This window comes from Elephas maximus, chromosome 25 (assembly GCF_024166365.1).
Source record: "Elephas maximus indicus isolate mEleMax1 chromosome 25, mEleMax1 primary haplotype, whole genome shotgun sequence".
In the NCBI taxonomy this organism is placed as follows: Eukaryota; Metazoa; Chordata; class Mammalia; order Proboscidea; family Elephantidae; genus Elephas; species Elephas maximus.
The window spans coordinates 5,786,558-5,810,030 of record NC_064843.1 but is presented as its reverse complement, the minus strand read 5'-3'; the positions used below and the strand labels follow the sequence as shown (position 1 = coordinate 5,810,030).

The 23,473-nt window shown below is 56.2% G+C and overlaps 3 protein-coding genes across 3 annotated transcripts; 2 read left to right on the top strand and 1 right to left on the bottom strand.

Moving 5' to 3' along the window:
• The first annotated feature begins 444 nt into the window (after window positions 1-444).
• LOC126067817 (uncharacterized) lies at window positions 445-2,111 on the top strand. Its single transcript, XM_049870074.1, has 2 exons — window positions 445-926; window positions 1,599-2,111. The coding sequence occupies exons 1-2, from the start codon at window positions 816-818 to the stop codon at window positions 2,109-2,111; spliced, it is 624 nt and encodes a 207-aa protein (XP_049726031.1). The 5' UTR covers window positions 445-815.
• Window positions 2,112-2,141: 30 nt separating this feature from the next.
• LSM14B (LSM family member 14B) lies at window positions 2,142-13,942 on the top strand. Its single transcript, XM_049869698.1, has 10 exons — window positions 2,142-2,516; window positions 4,650-4,813; window positions 6,108-6,243; window positions 6,931-7,047; window positions 9,221-9,388; window positions 9,622-9,699; window positions 9,982-10,143; window positions 10,453-10,603; window positions 12,215-12,400; window positions 13,124-13,942. Exons 1-9 carry the CDS (start codon window positions 2,174-2,176, stop codon window positions 12,384-12,386), a joined length of 1,491 nt encoding a protein of 496 aa, XP_049725655.1. The 5' UTR covers window positions 2,142-2,173; the 3' UTR covers window positions 12,387-12,400; window positions 13,124-13,942.
• Window positions 13,943-15,841: 1,899 nt separating this feature from the next.
• PSMA7 (proteasome 20S subunit alpha 7) lies at window positions 15,842-23,295 on the bottom strand. The gene is made up of 7 exons (XM_049869717.1): window positions 23,071-23,295; window positions 19,444-19,570; window positions 18,393-18,517; window positions 17,729-17,851; window positions 17,095-17,214; window positions 16,399-16,461; window positions 15,842-16,050 (listed from the first exon to the last, which is right to left on the bottom strand). The coding sequence occupies exons 1-7, from the start codon at window positions 23,164-23,166 to the stop codon at window positions 15,958-15,960; spliced, it is 747 nt and encodes a 248-aa protein (XP_049725674.1). The 5' UTR covers window positions 23,167-23,295; the 3' UTR covers window positions 15,842-15,957.
• Window positions 23,296-23,473: the final 178 nt, after the last annotated feature.

The window sequence follows — 23,473 nt, the reverse complement described above, 5'->3', positions numbered from 1 at the left end:
CCCAGCTGCCTCTTTGTCCACCACCCACCCTATCTGCCATGAGCGGGCCCCTGGCCGTCCACAAAGCCCTTCACAAGCATTAGCAGCTGCTAGGGTCCTCACATCCACCAACGAGATGAACAGGGCAGACGGGGAAACTGCAGCAGAGGGTCTGACCTGTCCAGGGCCTCCCAGAAGCTCTGCTCTCTGGACTAAAGCTTGCGTGCTGTTACAGGGCTTTTAGGGTGGAGGTGCCAGGTGGGGTGTGGCCCAGTCTGGAAAACAATCTGCACCAATGCCCTCCTAGATCAGGTCGAGGGCACGCTCCTGCTCCCACTTCGGGCAAGACTCCTGCATTCTTGGGCCTGGACACCACGTGTATTTTTAGGCCTTTGCCCCGCCCAGGCACTCGCACTGCCGCTTGTCTTCAGGGACCCACCCTGCTGCACTACCAGAAGCCTGGCAGCATTTGGGAGGTCTCTGGAGCTGCCTCTTGCCCTGGCCCTGAGGCCCATTACCTGGACTCCACAGGCTTGGGATGCAGTTCCTCTTTCTAAGAGGGCATCAGCTCATGTGCCCTGAGAACGCAGCCCCACCCCTAACACAAACAGGCTTGTGGCTCAAAAACCAGGAGGTATAAGGTAGAGGATAGGTGCCCTGCTCTGTGGGGTAAAGAGGTCTGTAACAGTTAGCTCTCAACCTCGGCAGAACAGTGGGATCACCAGGCCAGCTGATGTGAGGTGCCCAGGAGACCCCCGTCAGCGCCTAGTGCAGACAGGTGCACCTCAGTAAGTCGGAGGACAGGATGAGAGCCTGGATCTTCCTCCTAGGGGCAGATGAGCCGATCCCCAGCACTTCTCTTACTGGGCTGGTCTAACTGCAGCTTCACTGCTTGTGCTCCTTGTTGGTGCTGTTTCCCAGGAGGCAAGGAATTCCAGGGTGTGCAGGTAAGTCCTGGCAGACACACCTGGAAGACTTTTCCAGCTTCTTGTCTGCTTCCCCTGAGCTCTCTTCGTCAAACTACTGTTCTCTGGCTGGATGTTGCAGGGGTCTGGTTGCTCTGGGGCGGTGCTTGGCAGAGAGCCTGGCTCGGACCCCTCCAGACCTGCCCTGAACGCACCTCCTCCGCTGTAAAATGGGGTAGTCAAAATTCCGTGTCTCACATGGCAGGTGAATTGTTCTGATCACGGCTTTCAGCTCTGATCAAGTACACACGTACATGTGTACACGTGAGATAAGCACTTCATAAATAATACGTCTCCTCAGTCCCTATGTAGCGCGCTTTCTAATGTTTCCAGTTTTACTTACATACAACGCAGGTCACCACCCACTTAATTTTCAGGAGCCAGCACGGGTCAAGGAGAGATAAACAGCCGCACATGCGTATTAACTGCTTATTGTGCGAGGTGCCGCTTGAGGGGCGTAGCGAAATAAACGGGGTTGGGGACCGTACTACATTATTGCCCTCCGGGGCTCCAGCCTCCTTGCCAGCGGGGTAGGGCGCAGGGGCGAGCGGGCAGGGCCAGGACAGGTGGGGCCTGGGGCCCTGCCAGCCACCAGGCGCCGCAGGTCTGGGAGGAGATCCGGGGTTAAGGAGTGTCTCAGCGCGTTATATTTAGGGGCTGACCCGCCGGAAGTGCTGGATGCCGGTGCCACTGCGCTTTACTGTTGTCCTCCCTGAGAGACTGCACGGCCTGGGCGCGGGGCCGCGCGAGGAGCGGGCCCTCCCCCTGCTTCCCTCCGGGCCCATCGGGAGCCCCCCGGACGCCGCGCGCCGATCTCGGACCGCGGGACGTGGAACGGGGAAGCGCACCCGGTCGACGGCCGCGGGGCGCACGGCCGCCCTACCACCCTCGAACCCATGCCACGGAGAGGCTGTGCGGACCCGGATAACGCAGACGGAGAAACTGAGGCTGGCCCCACCCCGCGGTCTGCACACGAACACCCCGTCCGAACACGCGCGCTGCCGCGCTGGATTCCAACCCCTTCCACGGCGCGCGCAGTCTCGTGCTCCCCGCTTTTCGCAGGGCCCGCCGGGAACAGGAGGGGCGGGGGGCGGGGGGCGGGGACGTCGCCCTACGCAGGCGCAGGGCGCGGGCCCGCCCCCGGGCTGGCGGTGCGGCCATCTTTAAAGGGAGGCCGGCGCGGCGGGCCAATGGGAGGTGCGGGGGCGGAGCGCTCCGCGGGGACCCGGATGTGGCTGCTGCGCCCCTTCTTCCCGCGCCCCTCAGAGCCCGGCGGCGCCCTTCTTGGCCCGCCTGGTCCCCGCGCAGGGCTCTTGGGCGGCAGCGAGCAGGCGGCGCGGCGGCGGGCCGAGGCGCGGAGGAGCGGGCGGCGAGGCGAGCGTGAGGCGGCGGCGGAGCAGGCCGCGGCCCGGCGCCTCGCCCCAGCCCCGCGGCCGGCTGCCGCCATGAGCGGCTCCTCGGGCACCCCGTACCTGGGCAGCAAGATCAGTCTCATTTCCAAGGCGCAGATTCGCTACGAGGGCATCCTCTACACCATCGATACGGACAACTCCACCGTGGCGCTCGCCAAAGGTACGCCCGCGGAGCCGGCCCAACCGCCCGAGCCCGGCCCCCGCCTCTGGGTGGCTCTCCCACCGGTGCGACTGCCCGGACCCGTGCCCAGACCACCTCACGTCCGCCGCCTGCCCTACCCCGGGGGACCCTCCCCTCCTCCAGAGCGTCCCCCTCGACGACCCTCATGCTCCACTCTCCCCCAGGACGCCCCCCCAGACCTCCCCTCGAGGATGCTCTCCGCCCTTCCCGCCCCCAGAGAACTCCTCCTCGCACCCTTTCTTCCGCTAGTGCGCCCCCCGCGATGCTCCTTGCGCGACGCCCTCCCCCAGGACGCAGCCCCCGACCTCCCCTCCCCCAAGGATGCTTACCCTCCTTTTCGCCCCCAGAGAACTCCCTTCTCTCCCGCAGAGCACTCTCATGACGCCTCCCGCGCTCTTCCCTCCCCCACGACGCCTCCCTTTGCGACATCCCCACACCCATGACGCCCCTCGGGCTCTGTCCTAGCCCAAACGCCCCCCCCCCCGGACAAATCCTTGCGACCTTTCCTCCCCTGGGTATGCCCCTACTTTCTCGCCACCACGACGCCCCTTTCCCCCCCAGGATTCCTCCTCCCCCACGATGCTCCCCTCCACACTTTTTTCTCCCCAAGAATGTCTGTCACCTTTACCCCCGCGACGGCCCCCCCCCCGCCCCTGTTGGAGAGTGCCCCGAGCGCACCCAAGCCACACAATAGTCTCGCCTCGGCCCTACGGCCCCACAGCAGCGTCATTGTGCGCCGGGGCGGAGTGGAGGCAGGGCGCGTCCCGCATAGACCCTGGGGGGCTGTCTGAAGTCTAGCCTGCTCCTCACCTGCCCTTGGGACGGGAGGGGACAGCTGGGCCAAGAAAGGGAACTCGGGCGGGGGAGGCGAGAGGCGGTGCAAGGGGCCAGGAGTGTCCCAGAGGCCTTCACAGGCTTAGGGACCTTCACAGGCTGAGGGGGGAGAGAACATGAATTCTCAGGCCTTTCTGGAACCCATTAAGCATCTGGGGTCTTGAGCTGGAACAAATACCACTTCTTAATGGCAGCAGCTCAGTTTTCCTATCCTCTCCCAGATGCTGAGGCTTACCCCTTGGTGACAAACTTGGGTAGGCTCGGCTAGACTTAGACTTGGGGTTCTACATCAGTCCAGGATGTTTTCTGAGCTTGCTGAGGCAGAAGGTGGTCCACACTCTACAGAAGATGGGCAGGTACTCCTGCCGTTTGGAAAACAGCCCTTGTGGACCTAGGTCTGCAGAAACCAGCCCTTTTTGTGCCAGGTCAGGGCCACTGTGGTGGGTCAGGATCTCTGCCGGGAGGTGTGCTGAGGCTGCTGCCACAGAGGGAGCCCCAGGCCTTCTGGACATAGTCATGCTTCCCGGAGTGGAGACTGCACTGCTACTGCGGGAACGGGAATGTTTCAGCGTAGAAGGCTCCTTTTTCTCCTGGTGCTGCACCTGATAGAAGCTGTCTGTTAGAGAAGCTGAGCCCCTGCCCCCCAGTACTCAGCAGGAGTTGTGCTTGTAGTCTAGGGAGGCTGCCCTCAAGCCTCGATATGCGCCTGAGTTCCTGTGAAGCAAAGATGGGACCCCTGAGCCCTGCCTATCAGGGCAGTGCCTCCGGTTCTGCAGCTTAGGAGAGAGTGACCACTCAGGTTCTGGGTTCTCTCCTCCGCCAGTATTTTCACTACCGAAACAGCTGTTCAAGGCTGATGGTGGGAAGAAGGAAGGGGGATGGCACAGCTCACTGGCTTCTCTCCTGAAGAGCATTGTTCCCTGGGGAGGTTTCAGGCTAAGCCAGCTGTCAGCTGTTTAACTTAGGACTAGTTGGGAGTCCTGCACGTAGGTGCGTTTGCGTTAGGGAGCTGGCATGTCATGGAACTGTCAGCATGAGATTGTTCCTTGTGGGCTCTGTCAGGTGGCTTAATTCTGTAGGTATCGTTCGCTGAAAGTCAGAGTGCCAAGTCAGTGCTGCAGCATAAGATCCGGGTGCTGCATGTGGACGTGCTCAGGGGAAGGGGCCTGCTGGGTCCTCTTCTGTCTTCGGAAGGTGTGGAGCTGTTGTGCTAGAGAGGTGATTGGTGTGCTTGGCTATGGATGACAGTCTTATACTTGGCTCTTCTTATCTCTCAAGTGAGGTCTTTTGGTACTGAAGACCGCCCCACAGATAGGCCTGCCCCCCCGAGAGAGGAGATTTACGAGTACATCATTTTCCGTGGAAGTGACATCAAAGACATCACCGTGTGCGAACCTCCAAAAGCTCAGCACACGCTTCCTCAGGATCCTGCCATTGTACAGGTAAACGTGTCACTGAGCTGCTGTGGCATGGCTTCTGATGTGTGCTGGTGCCCAAGTGAAACTGGTTGTCATCTGTCTGGCTGGAATACTCAACCCAAGGGGTAACCTTTCAATGAAGAGGAAAGGGGATGGATTTGGTCAAGGCTGTTGACGTTCCTGTGGAAGACCTGGATCCAGGCAGCTTTCAGGAGGTGGCTGTGCTGTTAGCGGGGCCCCGGGAAAGGCGGCCTGTGTGTGTCTTTCTATATGTGTGTGTGGAGTGTGCTGTCAGCTGGGCCCCAGGGAAGGAGACTCGTGTGTGTGTTTCTCTTTGACTTTGTTGGTCTATACTTCTGTCCACGTGTGTTATTTTTTTTGTGCGTTTGTCTGTGTTTCTGTGTGTATGTCTGTCTGTCTGTGTCTGTGTGTCTCTTACTTTGTCATCGCGTATGTTCTTCTCTCTGTGTCTTTATGTCTGCGTGCACGTGTGGTGTGAAGGGGCAGCGCCTCTTGTCTGGTTTTGGGTGCCTAGGGAACAGTATTGGTTTTTTGTTTTCGGTGGGATAAATCTAAAGCCTGAATGGGTGGAGAGGAGTGAGAGATCCTGGTAGGGGCAGCAGGACTTGCTCTCTTAACGCCGTCCAGATGTTAAATCATGTGACTAGGAAGCTAGATCTGCAAGGCTTGTACCACGTGCCTGCCCGTTGTGCTATGAGAGCATGTCTTGTTTAGGACACTGAGGCCCAGGTTAATGCTTTCTTCACTTGTTAGTTGAGGTATTTATTGGCTCCCCGGGTTCATGCTCTGCACCCTGCCTGGAAGGTGGAGCACAAGGAGCGGCACCTGGGCCAGACTACTGAAAGGTTGGAGGTTAGGTGGGCCAAGCCTCGAGGGACAGGAAGTAGCAGGCGAAGGAGGTGGGAAGGCCTGGCTGAGGCAGCAGGGGGGCAGGACAGAAGGGGGACGTTCCGGAGCTGCGGACAGTTCCCCAGCTACGTGCTCCGGCTGCATGCATGCGTCGGGGCTCCAGGGACCACGAGGCTACCTGATGGCAGTGGGGGCCGCTGGAGGGTTTTCATCAGGTGGGGGGTGATTGTCACAGTTACACAGACACAGGAAACGGGGAAGAAATTAAGTGGAAAAGGAAGCTATAATTCGTGTGAGTCTTCCTGAAGCTCAACTCTGGGAACCATCTGATTGTTTCAGAAATACAGGAGGACAGTGGGGTGCTTGTCCCGTCCGAACAGGTGCTCTGAGTGCAGGCTGCGGGGCCGCAGAGGCTTTGCGCTGCTCTAATTGTGTTCTCGTTGTCCAGTCTTCCCTGGGCTCGGCCTCCACGTCGTCCTTTCAGCCACACGTGCCTTACAGCCCCTTCCGAGGGATGCCCCCCTACAGCCAGCTGGCAGCCAGCTCCCTGCTCAGCCAGCAGTACGCAGCCTCCCTAGGTCTCGGTGAGTAATGTCCCTCTGGTAAGCTGCTTGTGCTTGTGACTGTGAGGACGCAGAGCCAAAGTCTCTGACCTGCGTCTTCTCCTATGAGTTACCCAGCGAAACGTCAAGTAATCAGAAAGCTTAGTCACTACTCAATTTAGGGCAGAAGAGGCAGCCATTCTGAGTCAGAGGCAAATCAGAGTTCATTTGAAACGTGAGCCTGGGTCTGGGTGGAGCTCTGGCATATCTGCGTCAATGCAGAGATTATTGGCATGTGGTTACAGATGGCCTAACCACTTGCACATGTGAAAGCTAGTAATTATAAAAGTCACCCTCCCTGTCACCGTAGTCCTGTAAGATTCAGTTGAGGTAGGCCTCCCTGAGTAAGGTGCTGTCCGACACACATCCTTGTCGGGACGCGACTTTGGGGATGTGTCCAGAACCGCCCTGTGCATCCGCTAGTGTGGAGGTGTAGAGGTGGGGTGCACTGTGACCAGACCCCAAACCGTGTTTGCCTGCCGCTTGCTACCAAACGTCCTGTCTGTCTCTGTTGCTGTTCTTAGCATGATAGGTGGCCTCGGCCTCCTCGTCCAGTTTCTAAAATACATTGTGTGAGTGCATGTCCCCCGGGAGGTTGCTGGGCACGAGATGGTGCATCTTCACTGATGTGTATTCTCTGTTTCACTGTTTTTTTTTATCTTCCTTCAGAGAAGTTGGTAAGCCCACCAGCCTCAGCTGCTGCTTCCAGCCCTAGCTCTTCTCCATCTCCACAGCCTGTGTCAGAGCTTGACATGTCTTCAGAGCCACACCAGCTCACATCCAAGGGTAACAGCAGTGTGGAAGAACTGCATGCTGTCTTGCAAACCATTCTGAGAGCAGGGGGTGCCAGTAGGCCAGCAGCACAGTGATCATCACAGAGCAGGGGTGAACCTGCAGGCCAGCAGCACGGTGGTCGTCACAGAGCAAGGGGGTAAACCAGTAGTCAGCAGCACGGTTGTTGTTACAGAGCAGGGGTAAACCAGTAGGTCAGCAACACATGGTGGTCGTAATAGAGCAGGGGGTAAACCACTAGGTCAGCAGCACAGTGGTTGTCACAGAGCAGGGGTAAACCTGCAGGCCAGCAGCACAATGGTTGTCACAGAGCAGGAGTGAACCTGCAGGCCAGCAGTGCGGTGGCTGTAGCTTTAGGTCCCGCCCAGCATCCTTAGGCTCCTCTGTGTATTCTGGGTCCAAGTCTGCTCTGGTCTGGGCCTCCACTGCACGTGTGGGAGACTCCTTCTCACAGAAGGCAGCTTCCTGGGGGTTTGTTGGGTCCCAGACACGTTAGAGATGGCCGGGAACGTATGCGTCTAGATTGAGGGCAGCTATTTAAACCACAGTGGGACCTGATCACACCCCGAACTGCTTCTTGGTCTGTGTGGGACCTGAGGCAGTTCAGAGCACTGAGGAGCTGGGCTTCAGGCATCTTCGTTAATACCAAGCCCCGTTAAAACTTGGGTGATTATCCCACGCTGCTTGATGAGGTGAGCAAGGGCTGCCCTGCCGGCCACTCACTGATAGTAGCATGTCCCATCCGTCTGCTGAGGGGGCAGCACCTCCTGGGGTTACTTTCCCTGTCCACGTACTTGTCATTTTACCTGAAGCTCTGAAGTTCATGTTGACACTTCTCACACACGCCTGTTTCGTGTACGGTACCGCATGCTTTGCTGCAGGCTGGAACCTGACTGTTACATGAACTTCATCCAAGATGGTAGCTTGGGCTCTCCCGGGGCACACAGCAACTGTCAGTGTGTTATCTCACGAGGGTCCTTGTCCAAATCTTACGTTGACGCCAGCGTACCTGATTTACAGAGTTAGCTTTTTTCCCACGTAAAAGCTATGTTAGGTAATTTCATTGTTCTTGGGACCGTTGACATACAGTTGCTCATGGAGTTTTGGTTTCTTAAAAAAATGGTTTGGTTTTATGAAAAGCACATGAGTCCGTCTAGTTATAGCACGAGTGTGAAACAGCCATAAGCTGTATCTGTCCCTCAAGGGTCCTCCAGCACTGAGGGGTGCCAGGCCAGACAGCGTGGGGTGGGTGCATTCTGTGAGAGAACACTTTGAATACTGAGGCCACCCCCAGCCTGCCCACCCGTGTTTCTGACCTGGTTACTGGACTTTCTCCATGGTGATTTTTCTGGTTTCTGTCCCATTACAAAAGTTTTTATCTCTTGTTGGGCTGTCCTCCAGTTATAGCTGTCCCTGGTTAGGGCTTATTTGTTCTGGTTCACATCTCTGTATACCTCTTAGAGTCCAGAATTGAGTAGTACCCACAGACCCAGGAATCTAGAGAGAAGAGTGCCTGTGTGTACCCTGCGTTGCCCTTTTCTTCTGTGTCAGGGGGTCTGGTGAGGCCAGGGATGCCTATAATGAGGCCACTGGAGCCTCAACCCCATATGTTGACCCTGGAGACGAGCATGGCTGTCATTTCTCTGAAGTGCAGCTTTTACTGCTGTATCTTTTTAAATTTGTCACACCTTAATCAAAACTGTAGTAGTCTAGAATTCAGTACCCATGGCATTTTCTAGAAGGTGGTAGACCGGGCTGGTCTTGTCTAGCATGCACGAGAATGAAACATTCTCGGATCCTGAATTCAGCAGCTCAGTTGGGGTTGTAATGTATGTGATTTTAGGAAAGCCAGGTCTGTGCGACCTGGGAAGGCCTATTGCAGGCAGGATGTTTGTCCCTCCTTGGTTCCCTGAGGTCAGTGTGCTTGAGGCTTCCAGAGGTGAGCTGGACTTGGTGCTGGCTGGTGCTGTCAGGCGGCGTGACCGACTTTTCTGTCCGAGCTAGCCTTGGAGAGGTGTGCCCTGTTGGGGGCTTGACCTGGGCTTGGTAGAACTGTCTAGGCTGTTTCCTTTGTATCTCCCCTGACGTGCTGGCCTGAAGAGAACTGGCTGGGGGTGTGAGGCTTTCTTCTTTTCTGATTTAAATCCTCCTCCTGTCCCCAACTCAGGGCCTGGTTTTCCATCCATCCCAGTCGGCAAGAGTCCCATGGTGGAGCAGGCCGTTCAGACTGGTTCTGTTGATAACCTGAGCACCAAAAAGCTGTTGCCTGGCAAGGGGTCTGCAGGGGTGCAGCTCAACGGTCGCCAGGCCCAGCCAAGCAGCAAGACCCCCAACGGTACTTGAACACTGTCCGCTCCCTCCTTAGCGCTCACCTCCGGGTTTCAGAGTGGGGTGGTGTAAAAACAGACCCACCACCAGAGACCCTCCCGGCCCTAAGCCCCTGGGGCCTGGCCAGGTGGGCCTCTGCTTCCCCCAGTGCTGCTGCGCAGGTGTGGTGGTGGGCGGCTTCTGTCGCTGGGCTGCTGGCTTTTGCAGAGGCTTTGCCTTAATTTGTCCTTTGGCGCCTAGATGGAGCTCAGCCTGCAGCTGTGCAGAATCAAGGGCTGGTGAACGACGAGAACAGGAGACCTCAGAGGAGAAGATCAGGTACAGCTGCTGCCCTTCCAGTTCTGGGCCAGGAGTGACCAAGTTGAGCTTTGCTTGCTCCTCCCACCTGCTGCTTTTTGGGCGATCATCTCAAGGGGTGCAGGGTGCCTATCTCTGCACAGACTTGTTGTCTCAGGGTGCTGTGCTCCCTTTTTGTTGTCTGTGGGCTGTATCTGTAGTAACGAGGTCTGCAGCACCAAGCAAACTACTTTTGAAATCATCCTTGGAAATACCTCACCAAGCCGGTGGCTGACTCCAACCATGTGTGTCTGTCCTCTCCAGGGAACCGGCGGACAAGGAACCGCCCCAGAGGGCAAAACCGCCCAGCTGCTGTGAAGGAAAACACTATCAAGTTTGAAGGCGACTTTGACTTTGAGAGTGCGAATGCTCAGTTCAACCGAGAGGAGCTGGACAAGGAATTTAAGAAGAAACTAAACGTTAAAGGTCTGACCCGTTACGTGAAAACTCACGTTGCCTGAAGGAGCGTGTTAAAAGGAGAGGGGTCACAGGGAGCCAGTGGGGTGGGGACCAGCGTGGAAACCACGTCATCTAGGAAGGAACGAGATGAGGGGGTGAGTGGAATCATTCTCCTGGGGTAAGCAGCAGATTCTGTGCCCCCATTACAAGGGCACAGGGAGCCGAGCAGTGAGCAGTTGTGAGGAGATTTCCACTTAGTGTAAGGCACCGATGTGGCCGGAGTGCACGCCGAGCAGACCCTGCCTACGTTAAAGCAGGCTCTGCTTCTCTCCACAGACGACAAAGCTGAGAAGGGGGAAGAGAAGGACCCAGCAGTAGCAACCCAGAATGATGAGACCCCCGTTGAGGAGGACCTTCTGGGGCCCAACTGCTACTATGACAAGTCCAAGTCGTTCTTTGACAACATCTCCTCTGAACTCAAGACCAGGTGAGCCTGAGCGGACGGGTGGAACAGATACCCTGCACACCTCAAGAGGACCTGACTTAGGTGCTGTGTCTCCATGGCCAAGGTCAAGTCAAGCATCTTAGCATCACGCTTGGGTTTGTCGTAACAGATAATGTCAGTCCTAGTGGTGCCTGCGTTGTTCCACAGTAGGTGCGACCTGGGTGTCCTTCAGCGGTCACAGGCACCTGCAGAGGTGCAGCCGAGGTGAAGTCCGCCCTCACCTCTCCATCCCGTGAGGGCCGGACTAAGTATTCCTGTTCGCCTGAGGAAACTGGACTTTGAGTCCTGCTACACCTTGCCTTGGCCTGCTTGTTTTTCTTCAGCTGGCCTTGGTGGCCCGACAGCCTTGGTACCCGAAGCAGCGGGCTGCAGCCTTCTGGCCACGCTGTTTTCTCACTTAATGTTTTGAGGCCAAGGACCGAGCACAGGCTGCTTAAATTTTTAGCACCTGACTGCTGGTACTGGTGTGTCGTCCCAGAGGAAAGCCTAGATGGTAGGTAGATGAGGCCTGTGGAATGGGCGTGGCACAGGAGACTTGGTCCATTCAGTGCACAACTTATACCAGACACACACCTGGCCATGGAAGACATCCCAGAAAGCAAGATGGGGAGCTTGTCTTCCCACATAAGCAAGATGGGAAAGCCCCCTCCTCACCTTCCCCACACTTGGGTTTTGGCAGGGGAAACAGGTCATGAACAGCTAGAAGAGGAAGTAGGCTGCCCTGGGGAAAATAGCAGCATGGGCCAAGGCAGCAAAGTGCAGGGGCAGGCATGTGGATAAAGGAGAGGGCGGTGTTCCCAGACAGGGCGCTGGCTGAGAGCAGGGCTTCACAGGTCACTGACGGTTCTGGCATGACTCTGGGTGCTGTGGGGAGCCGTGAGTGGGTGTGGGCTGAGGGATGATGGCACCGGATGTTTCCTCTGCACTTGTCGAGAGTGGGCTAGTGGTGCACAGGTACAGAAGCTGGTGGTCACTGGGGGCCTTCGAGGTAACCCAGGTGTCTTGGAATAGGGTGATGGAGAGGGCTGAGGGGCTGGGTCCTGTGCACAAGGTGAAGTTGCTGCCTCTGACTGAGGAGGCCAGTGGGGGCAGCAGGTTTTGGGCAGGAGGTGAGGTCCCCAGTTTGGATGTGTTGAACGGGAGCCTGCAGTGTGGGTGCACCACTGGGTGTGGAATGGGCTCAAGGAGCAACCCAGTTGGGTGTGGAAGGGTGCGTCAGGAAGAGTGTGGGGGGCTGGTGCTTTGTCCCCTTGCCCCCACCCCGGAAAGCACAAGCTTCATTTAGCCCAGTGTCCTCTTCCAGCGGTCACTTGATCCTGGAGGGGTGTGAGTTGCCTGTCCTGGAACCTGTCATGAACTTGTGTGGGACCCTGGTCCTGGATGATGGGCGAGGGCCCCATTAGGCAGCCTGTCTGTGGAGAGCAGCAGGCCTGGTGTGAAGTGTAGCTAGGTCTTGGGCTCCAGAGTCTTGACAGGGTCTGTTCACCTGTGAAATGGATTGTGTCAGTCTGTTCATGGGCGCTGAGGCTGGTTCAGACGCTGAGTCGGTACGAGCAGCGGCTGTAATTCTTACGTGCTGTGTCTGGGGTTCAGTTCCAGGCGTACTACGTGGGCTGAAGAAAGGAAGCTCAACACGGAGACCTTTGGGGTATCAGGAAGGTTTCTGCGCGGCCGCAGCTTCCGGGGTGGATTTCGAGGGGGTCGAGGCACCGGCACAGCTCGTCGCAACCCAACCACCCACAGAGCTGGGACTGGTAGGGTGTGAGGATGCAGCCCGACGTGAGTGATGGAACTTTTTGGATCGAGACTACAGGCTTTGGGTGGGAGGAGTAGGAACAGGAGTCCCTGGGTGGGAAGCCTCCTCAGGAAGAGCTTGGAGCCAGGGAGTGGGCTGCTCTGTTTTGAAGAAAAGCCCCAAGGGTCAAGGGCCCCTTGAGGGCGGGGACCTTCTAAATACTTGGGCGTACTTAGAAATGGCAAGACTGCAACCCCAGCCCTGACCCCAACAAAGACCAGCTGTGCCAGGGTCCCCAGGGAGGGATCCCCAGACCAGCTACCGCAACCCCTGGGGGGCCCAGGCCCCAGTGTGGTGGAAGCCCCCTGCAGTGTTGTGTGCGCTAGAATCTTATCAGAGTGTGGTCAGCAGGCAAGAGCTTGTAGCACTCTGAGTCTCAGCCCACCTACCTGCCCTGAGCAGAGTCTGCATTTTAACGATGTCCTGGGGCTTGCTTGCATGAGGTTCAGGCTCTAGGCAGAGCTTCCCCTGTGGGGCGGTGAGGGAGTGTCCAGTGCTGGCCCTCCCTAGCCCTTGGGGAGGCCAGAGGGGACAGGGAGCTGCCTTACTGACCCAAGTGCTCAGTTTTCCCCATGGGCAGCCCTGGCCGACCGAGGGAGAGTGAGAGGCTCCTGTCCCCACTCAGGCCACAGCACCTGGCTGACCCTGGGTCGCTGCCTAACCAGACGTGCTGTGGAAGCCAGCTTGGTGGTGTTGTGTCTTTGCAGGCTCCCGCTGAGGCGGCACAGAAGGAGCTGCGTACGTGAGGACAGGACAACGTGGAAGACGCCGCACTTCTTGGGCGAGACACGGGTCGCTTTGTTTACTGTGGAAAGTTCCCGCCCTGCTACTTGTGTTTTGGACTTACTGTGGAGTGGTCCAAGTTAGAGCCACTTGTTTTGGGGGACGTGTCCCAGGTGGCCTCCTTGAGGTGACCTGGCCTGTTTTTCTCGTTCAGTGCTCACAGCTAATCCCAAGGTTTGCTATTTTTCAGAAAGGTTTCCACTTGGGCCTCACTCAGTGACTTTTTATGACTGCTTTGACTTCTAAAGTGGAACCAAATTGCATTTGGCAAATACAGCAGCCAGGTGTGTCTGCAGCAGACTGGCCTTTGGTGCTGCTGGCCTGGTACCCCCGCTGTCCAGGGCAGGGCCCCAGGAGCCAGGGCCAGCTCAGGCGGGGTGGGCGGGGTATCAGGCGGATCATGTTGTAAAGCAAACTAGGGTGCCTTGCTGCCACCTGAAGTGGGGTTGTCAAGGTTGGGGACTGGCAGATGAGGGAGGAGGCTCAGGAGGACCCCTGGGAATAGGATGGGGCACTGAACTTAGCTTCTTAGTGCAGAGTGTGCTTCTGTAGGGGCTGATGTTGGGGTTGAAGCCCAGGATAGGCCCCTGCCTGATCCTGGCAGGCTCTGTGTCGGGCCCTGGCAGAGGACAGCAGTGTCCTCGTCCACTTTGGAAATGAGCCAATCTTTTGCTAGTTCAGCTGACCAAGAGCATATCTTCTCTCAATTGTAAATAGTTGTGTTTTTCTCTCTCAAGGTGGGGTGGGGGTGGGCGCGGGCGGGTGGGCGGGCGGGCATATAAACTCATTGCATGGGTAGGTCAGACTTAGTGTAGCATGCGTCCCCGACGACGGGGCATTTTCTTGAAAACAAGCACCTTGGTAACGAAACCCCTTCCAGTTAGCTGTAAAGGTTTAGTTGTGTATTATTAAGTTACTGTAAAGCTGGGTTTATTTTTGTAGGACTTCATGGCTAACAATTAGGACATAGCAATGGGGCTGCTCTGTTGGAGTAATGTAAATTGTAATTATAAATAAACATGCAAATGTTTGTTTTTTTCTCTTACCTAACGCTCAGTAAGTAGCCCGCTGACTCCCCTGTCCAAGTCAGATGTAGCGTCACATTCACGGTTCCATGTGTTTTAGTCTAAAGGTCTGTTCCAGGCCTGGAATGCACTTGGGGAGCATATTGGCAGGAGTTGGGGGGACTGGTGGTCTTGAGGAGTAAGCTGACCAGGCTTGCTGTAGGTGGCAGGAGTTGGGGGAGCCTGGTGGTCTTGAGGAATAAGCTAACCGGGCCTGCTGTAGGCGGCAGGAGTTGGGGGCCCTGCTGGTCTTGGGGAATAAGCTGACCGGGCCTGCTGTAGGCAGAAATCTGGGCAGGAACACCAGTTCAGAGGTAACCTGTCTCAGGGGTGGTACATTTCCTGCCAGGAAGCAGCTTCCATGCTTGCGTGGTTCCTGGGAGCTAAGGAGATGGGGCACAGGGCTGTCCAGCTCCTCACTGGGGCCACCATGCAGGACAGCAGGTGGACTTGCCAGTTCCAGGCTGAAAGCACCCCGCTTCACTGTAGTGGGGTCAGAGATGATAGCTTTTAAGCAATCCTCAGAGGAGGAGGAATATCTGGGAAGTTGTGCCAATTCTTTGGAAGCTTGCGTGTTGAGTTACAAGCCTGTGACTTAATTGGGTGCCAAGGCAGGGATGTTCCGTGGGTGATTTGGTGGACCCCCCTTTCCAGGCAATTGGTCCCTGACACGTGGGGACAGTCCCTGACACATGGGGACGGTCCCTGACATGTGGGGACTGGCCAGCATCTCCAGCAGAGCCCAAGCACCTGGCGGATCTCCCGGGGTGGTCTAAGCTCCAGAATTTGGACCAATTCTTTGTAGCCTTTTCTGGCAGCAGCCATCCTTGACCTGTAGAAATGAAACCCCCACTGCGTAGTGTACATGCTAGATATTAGCAGCCACAGCCCCATTCTCAGCCAGCTAGGTGACTCGCGGTTAACTGCATAGGCTGATACAATTTTAAATTGACAGCTGAGACAGTGACCCAAGCCCTCATACAGCCGTGGGGAAGGGGCGAGCCAAGGACCCCTGAGTCTTTTTTGTGGGCTCGAGATGGTGACTCCATTCAGTGCAGAGCCGGGCCTGGAACTGGAACCCAGCACCCAGCAGCAAGCACAACTGCTCAGGCCCGGGGGTCACTATTAGGATTTTTTTGTGAAGAAAAAGTTTCCAGTTATGAAGGTGAACTGTGTTGGACTGGAAGGCAAAATGCTGCAAAAGGAGGGGGACTTCCAGGAACAGAGGGACATCTGAGATGGAAGACTCGGGAGACTCCAACACAAAGATGTGCTAAAGCCCGCGGCAGGAAGTTCGGAATGGCGCTGCTCTGCAGGATCTGAGTTAAACAGGAAACTGAGTGCTTTCAGGTATACGTCTGGAGCCCGACTCTGATCCGTGGGGTGGGAGCCCCAGCAGGGCATCTGTGCCCCTCAGTCACCTGGGGCTGATCCCGAGGGAGGACCCCCACCCAAATAGCTAACAGCGAGAGAAGCTCACATCAAAGGAAGCCCTCGGATCCCAAAAATGGGGGGGGGGATTCTCTTTTCCTGAGAAGCTACTGTAATCACACCTACAGAACACACATTCTCTTTAAAAAAGGTTAAAAAATACAGAGGTTTATTGTTGACGATCAGTGTGGGTAAATGGGTGAAGCCGCCACGTCCTTGAGGATCCGTGATCTGAAGTTAAAAATCACAAGCAAGAGAGCTCATCATGATGCTTTTTTCTGTTTCTTCTTTTCATTTTCTTCTTTTTCCTTTTCAATTTCAGCAACATATTTCTCAATTTCTTCAGGATTTAAAATCTACCACACACAAAAAAATACATATATATGGTTAACCCTGGGCCCACGGTGCCAAATCACTAGCGTCTGCTTTGATGGGGGACACTCCTGGCTCCGGCCAGTGCGAGACCAATTCTAAGCCTCCCTGGGAAAGGACAGAAAATGAGACTGCGCATGCCTAGACCTTGCTGCCCATCAGGAAAAACAGGTTCTGCACACCAGCACACGCGTGCCACCTTGACACAAGAGGACGGAAAGTGTGCCTTCAGACACACCTGTGGGCACTTGGGAAATGTTTCCTTCTAAGCTAGTGCTGCCCTGCCCCAACCACTGAGAAAACTACAGGCAGAGGGAAAAGAGGAAACTTACCTTGAGGGGCTGATCCCGCCGCATGACAGCAAGCTCAATGTTTTTGCCACCTGACTGAACCACCTAAGGGATGAGAAGACGGCAAGATCAGGTGCCTCACTTACCTCGACACAGCGAGTATGCAAGCACCTTAAACGGTCAAATGTGTGCCTTGTCCAAGGTCTGGGCACCCACCGCCTCTGTCCTAAATGCACGCGAGTGTGTGAAGTCCACTTAGCACATGGTACACTCTCCTATGCCGCTCACACACTGACATCTGCCCCCACATGCAGCCATTCTCACCATCACCCGCCGTTTCTCATTCTAGCCTAGCCTCCACAGGGAGGCCCACTCGCCTCTTTAACTCCACCCTCTAGCATTTCCCCAATAGCCCTCGCCCTTCTCCCCTGGCTCCACAGCAGCTCAGAGCCTCAGAAGGCGCTGGTGAGGGCCGGGAGTGGGCAGGCAGCTTGCCTGTGCCCGCACTCTGCACCGCTTACTAGCTGAGTGCCTCGGCTGCCCAGGTGCACAGTGGTGCACTGCTGCTGAGAGAACATGCTAACCAGTACATGCCCCGGGAGAGCCACTGCCTCGGCAAATGCTGAGACCCCAGCCATTACCGCTGGCATCCCCACCACTACCTCCACATCAGCCATCCTGTCCTGTCCATTCCATACACGCAAGGAATACTCCCACCACATGCGGACAAAAACCTACCTCCAGGAGGGCCTTGATAACAAGTTTAACGGCCAGGTCGTCTGTCTCAATGGCTTCATCCGTATAGTTCTTCTCCAGGAATTCACGCACTGACTTCGCCCCCCGGCCGATGGCATTGGCCTGAAAAAACATGTTCCATGCAGCACAAGGCATGCAGCCCACAACCCCCTGAGTGGCCAGCAACTGCCCTGCTCCCCGGGCCCACTCTGCCTGGGGTCCAGGGAGCTACAGCGGCAGGGCAGGGGTGGGCTGGGCCCAGGACCTGCTCTATGGGTCCCTCCTGTGAAAGCTCTTAGAGTTGGTGCTCACCCTTACCAAGAAACAGATTATACTTTCATTTCATTCCCAAAGACACCTGGGAGCTTTTAACTGTTCTATTTCTCAAACCTCACCATCCTTTGACTTCCTCCCAAATGTCTCTGCTCCTGTATGGTTAGAGCTGTCTTAAAATGTCTCTGCCCCCGTATGGTTAGAGCTGTCTTAGAACACTCACGTTCCATGTGTACGTGCACCTTAATGTGCACGTTAAGATTAGGCTAATTTTAACTGGCACCAAGGATCACTGATTCAGGCCCAATCCCTGTCGGCGGTACCCAAAGTCCCTTTATCTAGAAAGAAAGGCTGCCAGACTCACCTTCCAGGCATGGTATGTGCCTGAGGGGTCGGTCTGATACAGTCGGGGAGTGCCGTCAAAGTCAAAGCCCACGATGAGGGCAGAGATTCCAAAAGGTCTGCGCCCATTGCTCTGCGTGTAGCGCTGCCAAGAAATGAAACAAGTCAGCGCCACCTTCCTTCAGCCTTGGCACTGGCACAAGGCCCCAAAGCTAGCCACAGGAATTACCAACGACACCCCAAACAACTATGGTCTATCTCGGAAATTCCAGGGAAGAACGGAAGTATTTTAAATTGCTCAGCCCACTCTCAGGTTACTTGCAATTCCGATTATGAATGAAACTAGCCCACAGCTTTCAGCATTCCTCTCTGCGTATCCGTCACCCTCAGGAAGACCCGCCTGTGACCAGAACCACATCATGGAGCATAACAGAGGATCTCTGGAGTCACTCTGATGGAAACAGATGGGCTCAGCCTGCTGAGGGGTGGCTTTCCGCCCCTCCCACGTGCCTGGTGCCATTTCCCCACGCCACCAAACGAGAGCAGGAGACCACCATAGCGAACTGACGTGTACCACTGAGAATCAGGACTACCCCGGTGCTCTGACTGCCTCACGAGTAACACGGGACACTTTCCACAGCAGGCCGATGCCCCATGCTGGAGCCGTGCACCCAGGCAGTGCACACCTGCTTCAGACTGGCAATATAGCGGGTGATGTACTCCACGGTGACCGGGTCCTCCACTGTCAGCCGGTGGCTCTGGCACTCCACTCGGGCCCTGTTGATGACGATCCTTGCATCAGCGGTGAGGCCTGCAATGACAGCAGAGCAGAGCTTCCACCTGAGCCACACGTGCCCAGTCCAGTGAGGACGACACTCGGGATGCAAGCAGGACAGCAGTGGCCCTCTGGCATGGATCTCAGACTAGTCCCACGCAGCCAAGCACGGAGGCCACCTGAACGACTGCCCGCGCTTAGCCACACTAGGTTATTCCCTTGGGAATTCTGTCACGAGGCTGGTCAACCCCTTATTCAGGTCATGAGAGGCAAGATGAAGAGAGCTAACCCGCACCACGTGCTCAGTGGCCCTGCCCTCTCACCTTACAACAGCGTGTGCAGCCCAAGAAAGCCTGCCCTTATATCACAACAGAACAGAAAAATGGCCATGAAGGGACACGGCACAGCAGCCACATCCTGGAAGTGCTGCAGAGGTATCCTGTGACACTCTGGCCAATCCTTTAAAATCCCACACCCATTTCTTGTTATGGATTGAACTGGGTCCACCCCAAAATATGTGTTGTAAATCCTAACCCTGTAGATGCGACCCCATTTGGGAACAGGGTTTTCTGTTATGTCAGCGAGGCCATGCCAACACAGGGTGTGTCTTCAGCAGTCAATTTTGAGATGTAAAGAGCAGATGGGGCACAGACAGAACAGAGATGACCAGGGACCACTAGAAAAGCTGCGACAAGGATTTCTCCCAGAGCAGACAGGGAAAGCTGTCCCCTAGAGCTGGTGGCACCCTGATTGCAAACTCCCAGCCTCCTGAACTGTGAGAAAATAAATTTCTGTTCATTAAAGCTACCCACTTGTGGTATATACGTTACACCAACACTCATCAATGGCTCTTGTTGACCAGTTGACACGTCCCCCAACAGCCTTTCCCCCCCGCCGCTGCCCTTAGAAGTTCTGTTCTTTGCTGGACCTCAAGGAACAAAGCCCTGTCCTGAGACTGGTACCTGCAAACGCCATGCAGACATTGTCATCCAAAGCACAGATCTTCCGCACCGTTCTCTCATCCTGCAGTTTGGCCACAGATTTCTTTTCCACTCCAAGAACAACAATTTCTCTTCCTCGTACGCCAACCTTCAATAAAAATCAACAAACCGCTTAATACAGTGACTGAGGTTCTGCCACCAGGCGAAGCAGCAGCCCTCACCTCACCAGGTGTGCCAGGCACAGCCTGCCCTCCTCCATGTGCCCGCCACTACAGTCAGCAACACACCCTGCCAACCCTGGGTATCGGCTCTTTATTGGCAGAACTAGCTGAAAGTGAAGAGGACTTGAAGCCCTTACTGATGAGGAGCAGAAGGTACAGCCTTCCGGATGGATTACACTTTAACACAAAGAAGACAAAAATCCTCACAACTGGACCAGTAAGAAACATCACAATAAAGGGGGAAAAGACTGAAGTTGTCAAGGATTTTATTTTACTTGGATCCACAATCAACACCCATGGAAGCAGCAGTCAGGAAATCAAAAGACGCATTGTATTGGGCAAATCGGATGCAAAGACCTCTTCAAAGTGTTAAAAATCAAAGAGGTCACTTTGAGGACTAAGGTGCGCCTGATCCAAGTCATGGTGTTTTCAATCGCCTCATACGGATCCAAAAGCTGGACAATGAATAAGGAAGACGGAAGAAGAACTGATGCCCTTGAATTATGGTGTTGGCAAAGAATAACGAATATACCGTGGACTGCCAGGAGGCAGAACAGATCTGTCTTAGAGAAAGTACAGCCAGAGTGCTCCTCGGAAGCGAGGATGGCAAGAGTTCATTTCACTTACATTGGACATATTATCAGAAAGGACCAGCCCCTGGACAGGGACATCGTGTTTGGTAAAGTAGAGATCAGTGAGAAAGAGGATGACTCTCAATGAGATGGACTGACTCAGTGGCTGCAACAGTGAGCTCAAACAAAGCAGTGATCGCAAGGATGTCGGAGGACCGAGTAGTGTTTTGTTCTGTTGCACATGGGGTCGCTATGAGTCAGGATGGACTCGACAGCACCTAAACAGAGGTTATCCAGGTACTCTAACCTAAAATGCCCGACGCCATGCTTTTAAAATACTGAGAGTTCAATCATAACGTAACTAAATTACTATATAATTAGCATATGCGTTATTTAAATCTAATGAGTTAAACAGTTGCCCTTAATGTCGTTGGGTGCCATCAAGTCAATTCTGACTTATAGTGACCCCATGAGACAGAGTAGACTTGCCCCATAGTTTCCTAGGCTGTGATCTTTACAGGAGCAGATTGCCAGATCTCTCTCCTGTGCAACCGCTGGTGGGTTCAAGCCACTACCTCTTGGATAGCCGCTGAGCGTTTAACCATCATACCACAAGTGCTCCTTAACAGTGAAGTTAGGTATTCTGAAACGAACGTTTCTAAGTTGTGAAATTACGAACAACCCATTGTGCCTGTCCCAGCAGTGCCGTGTGCTAATGCACCTGGCTGTGTGAGGACTTGCCATTGGGGACAAAGGTGTCAGCTGTTGTTGGGAGGGTAGACAGGAGATGATGTGGCCATTGTTCCAAAGAGAGAACCTCAGTTCCGTCCCCACTGAGACAGAAGCAAACACAACGGGACAACTCTCAGAGAGATAACAGCCCTGGTTATTTCTGAGCGGAGCCTCCCAACACCCAGCACTGCTGACGCTCTGGCTAGATGACTCTGTGGGCAGCTGTGCGGGCACTGTAGGGAGATTAGCAGCACCCCTGGCCTCTACCCACTGGATGATAGTACCCCTCCACCTCCTTAAAAATTTAGATACCAAAAATGTGTCTTAAAATTGCCAAATGCCTCCGGAGGAAAAAGTGCCCCCAGTTCAGAACTACCTGACCACTCCCAGAGAAATGGACTGGTTTGCAGGAGCTAAGCCAACAGGTAAGATTTGGGGCCTTCATTTCTAAACAGCTAAAACTTCAAGAAATGAAAAGGAAACGCATAGCACCGCACGGGTTGCCTCTGCTCTGCAGCTCCAACCTCCCCAGTGCTGGGCTTGAAGTGAAAAACTGGCAGAGAATTTGCAGTGACAAACGGACGGCAGCGTCACGTGCTGTCTCTAAGCTCCCTGCACATCAAAACGGCCCTGTGTGGTGTGAGCTGAGGCCCAGCGTGGTGTAAGCTGAGGCGCGGGCTGACTCAGATTGGGTCGGGCTTCTGTGGCCTAATGGTCAGATCCAGGGACGCACCTGCCCAGGCCCTGCATTGCTGACACTGGGAGCCAGCAGCTTTTTGTTCTCCAAGCCCACCAGGTCCTTTGGAGACAACTCATTTCCCTAGTGGAGGAGACCCCCATAACTCGGAGCTGGCTGAGTATCGTTGCTCCAGCGCACCAAGGAAGCCTGCAGGAGCCAGCCCTGAGAGCCCATCTGCGCCCCTGCAGTGCGTGGGCCAGCCACACCCCCGCCGCAGTCCCGCCCAGTGCAATGGTGACCACGCCAAGATGGCCGTCACACTGCCAGCATCGCGCGGGGCTCAGGGGGGCACTCCGCTGCAATGAAAGATAAGCAACCCTCCTTAAGTTTCCACCCCCTTCCCGGAACTCCGCTGTTTGTGAAAACGCCTGTCAAAAACCGTGGGCAAACATCTGCCGATATTTCTTTCAGTTACCAACGCTGTACGTCCCCGGCCTACTCAACCTCTGAGAAATAAACAAGCCGCTCAGTCCTGGCTCGCTCTCCACCCAAACAGCAGAAAGCCACTGACACCGCAGGCCCAAGGCCTCAAATCACAAACGCGGTTCCTCCTCCGTTTTCCTTTCGAACAGCGGCGTCGTTGCTTCCGTGCGCTCCACTCCTACCACTAAAACAACCTAAAACCAAACCCACTGCTCTCGAGTCGATTCCGACTCATAGCGACTCTATAGGACAGAGTAGAACTGCCCCATTGAGTTTCCAAGGAGCACCTGGTGGACTTGAACTGCCGACCTTTTGGTTAGCAGCCGTAGCAATTAACCACTACGCCACTATGCTCAGTTAAAACAGCGAGCCCACCACACACGCCCCCGAATACAAAGAGGGATCAGCACAGCGGCTCGACCAAAGCAGGGCAGCGAAGGCAGAGCTGCCGCGCCGCGCCAAGGTTTAAGGCGCGTACCGGGGAAAGCGCCGCCGCCCGCACGAGAACGCGCCGCTTCCCGAGCCCCCAGCACCCGCCGCCGCGCCCCGGACCACCGCACCCGCCGCGCCTGCCTCCAGGACGCAGGCAGCGGGACACACGGCAGCTTCCCGAGCACCACCCTTCCGGGACCCCGGCACAGCCCGAAGCGCAGCCCTCCCCGGGAATCCTCCCTGCGCTCCCCCGTAGGCTTCCTGGGATCCCCCAGCCCCATCCCGGCGGGCTCCGGGCGCGCACGCCCCGGGAAATTCCCGGCCCACGGCTCGGCCCACTGACCCTCCCCGCGGGTTTCGGGGCGCACACCTGCCGTCGACCCCGGCCCAGGGCGCGGCCCTGCTCGTTCTCCCTTCGGGGTCCGGGGCACGCACCCTCCGCGAAAACCGCCAGGAGCCCCGGCCCCCGCGCGGCCCACTTCCGCCTCGATCCCCGGGCTCGCGCAGGCCTCGACCCGGCCGGTCTTACCGCGGTGGAGCCCTTCTTTACGGCCTCCTGTGCGTACTCCACTTGGAAGAGGTGGCCGTCGGGCGAGAAGACGGTGATAGCGCGGTCGTAGCTCATGGCCGGGCCTGGCACGGCCTGCTCCGGAGACTGCCCGCTGCGCCCCAGCAGGTAGGGGAGACCGCCCGCGCGCGTCCTCAAAAGCGCACACTCATGCGCCGCTGCGGCCGACGCACCACGCCGGGCTACGGCCTACGCTGCCGACGCATGGCTACGCCGCCGACGGAAGCCTACGACTGCGCTGCTCGGCTGACCCGCCGACGGAGGCTTACGGCGCCATCGCACGGCTACGCTGCCGACGGAGGCCTACGCTGCTGGCGTAAGGCGTGGGAGGGCGTCCGGAGCGCACCACGGCGGGCGCGGGGGA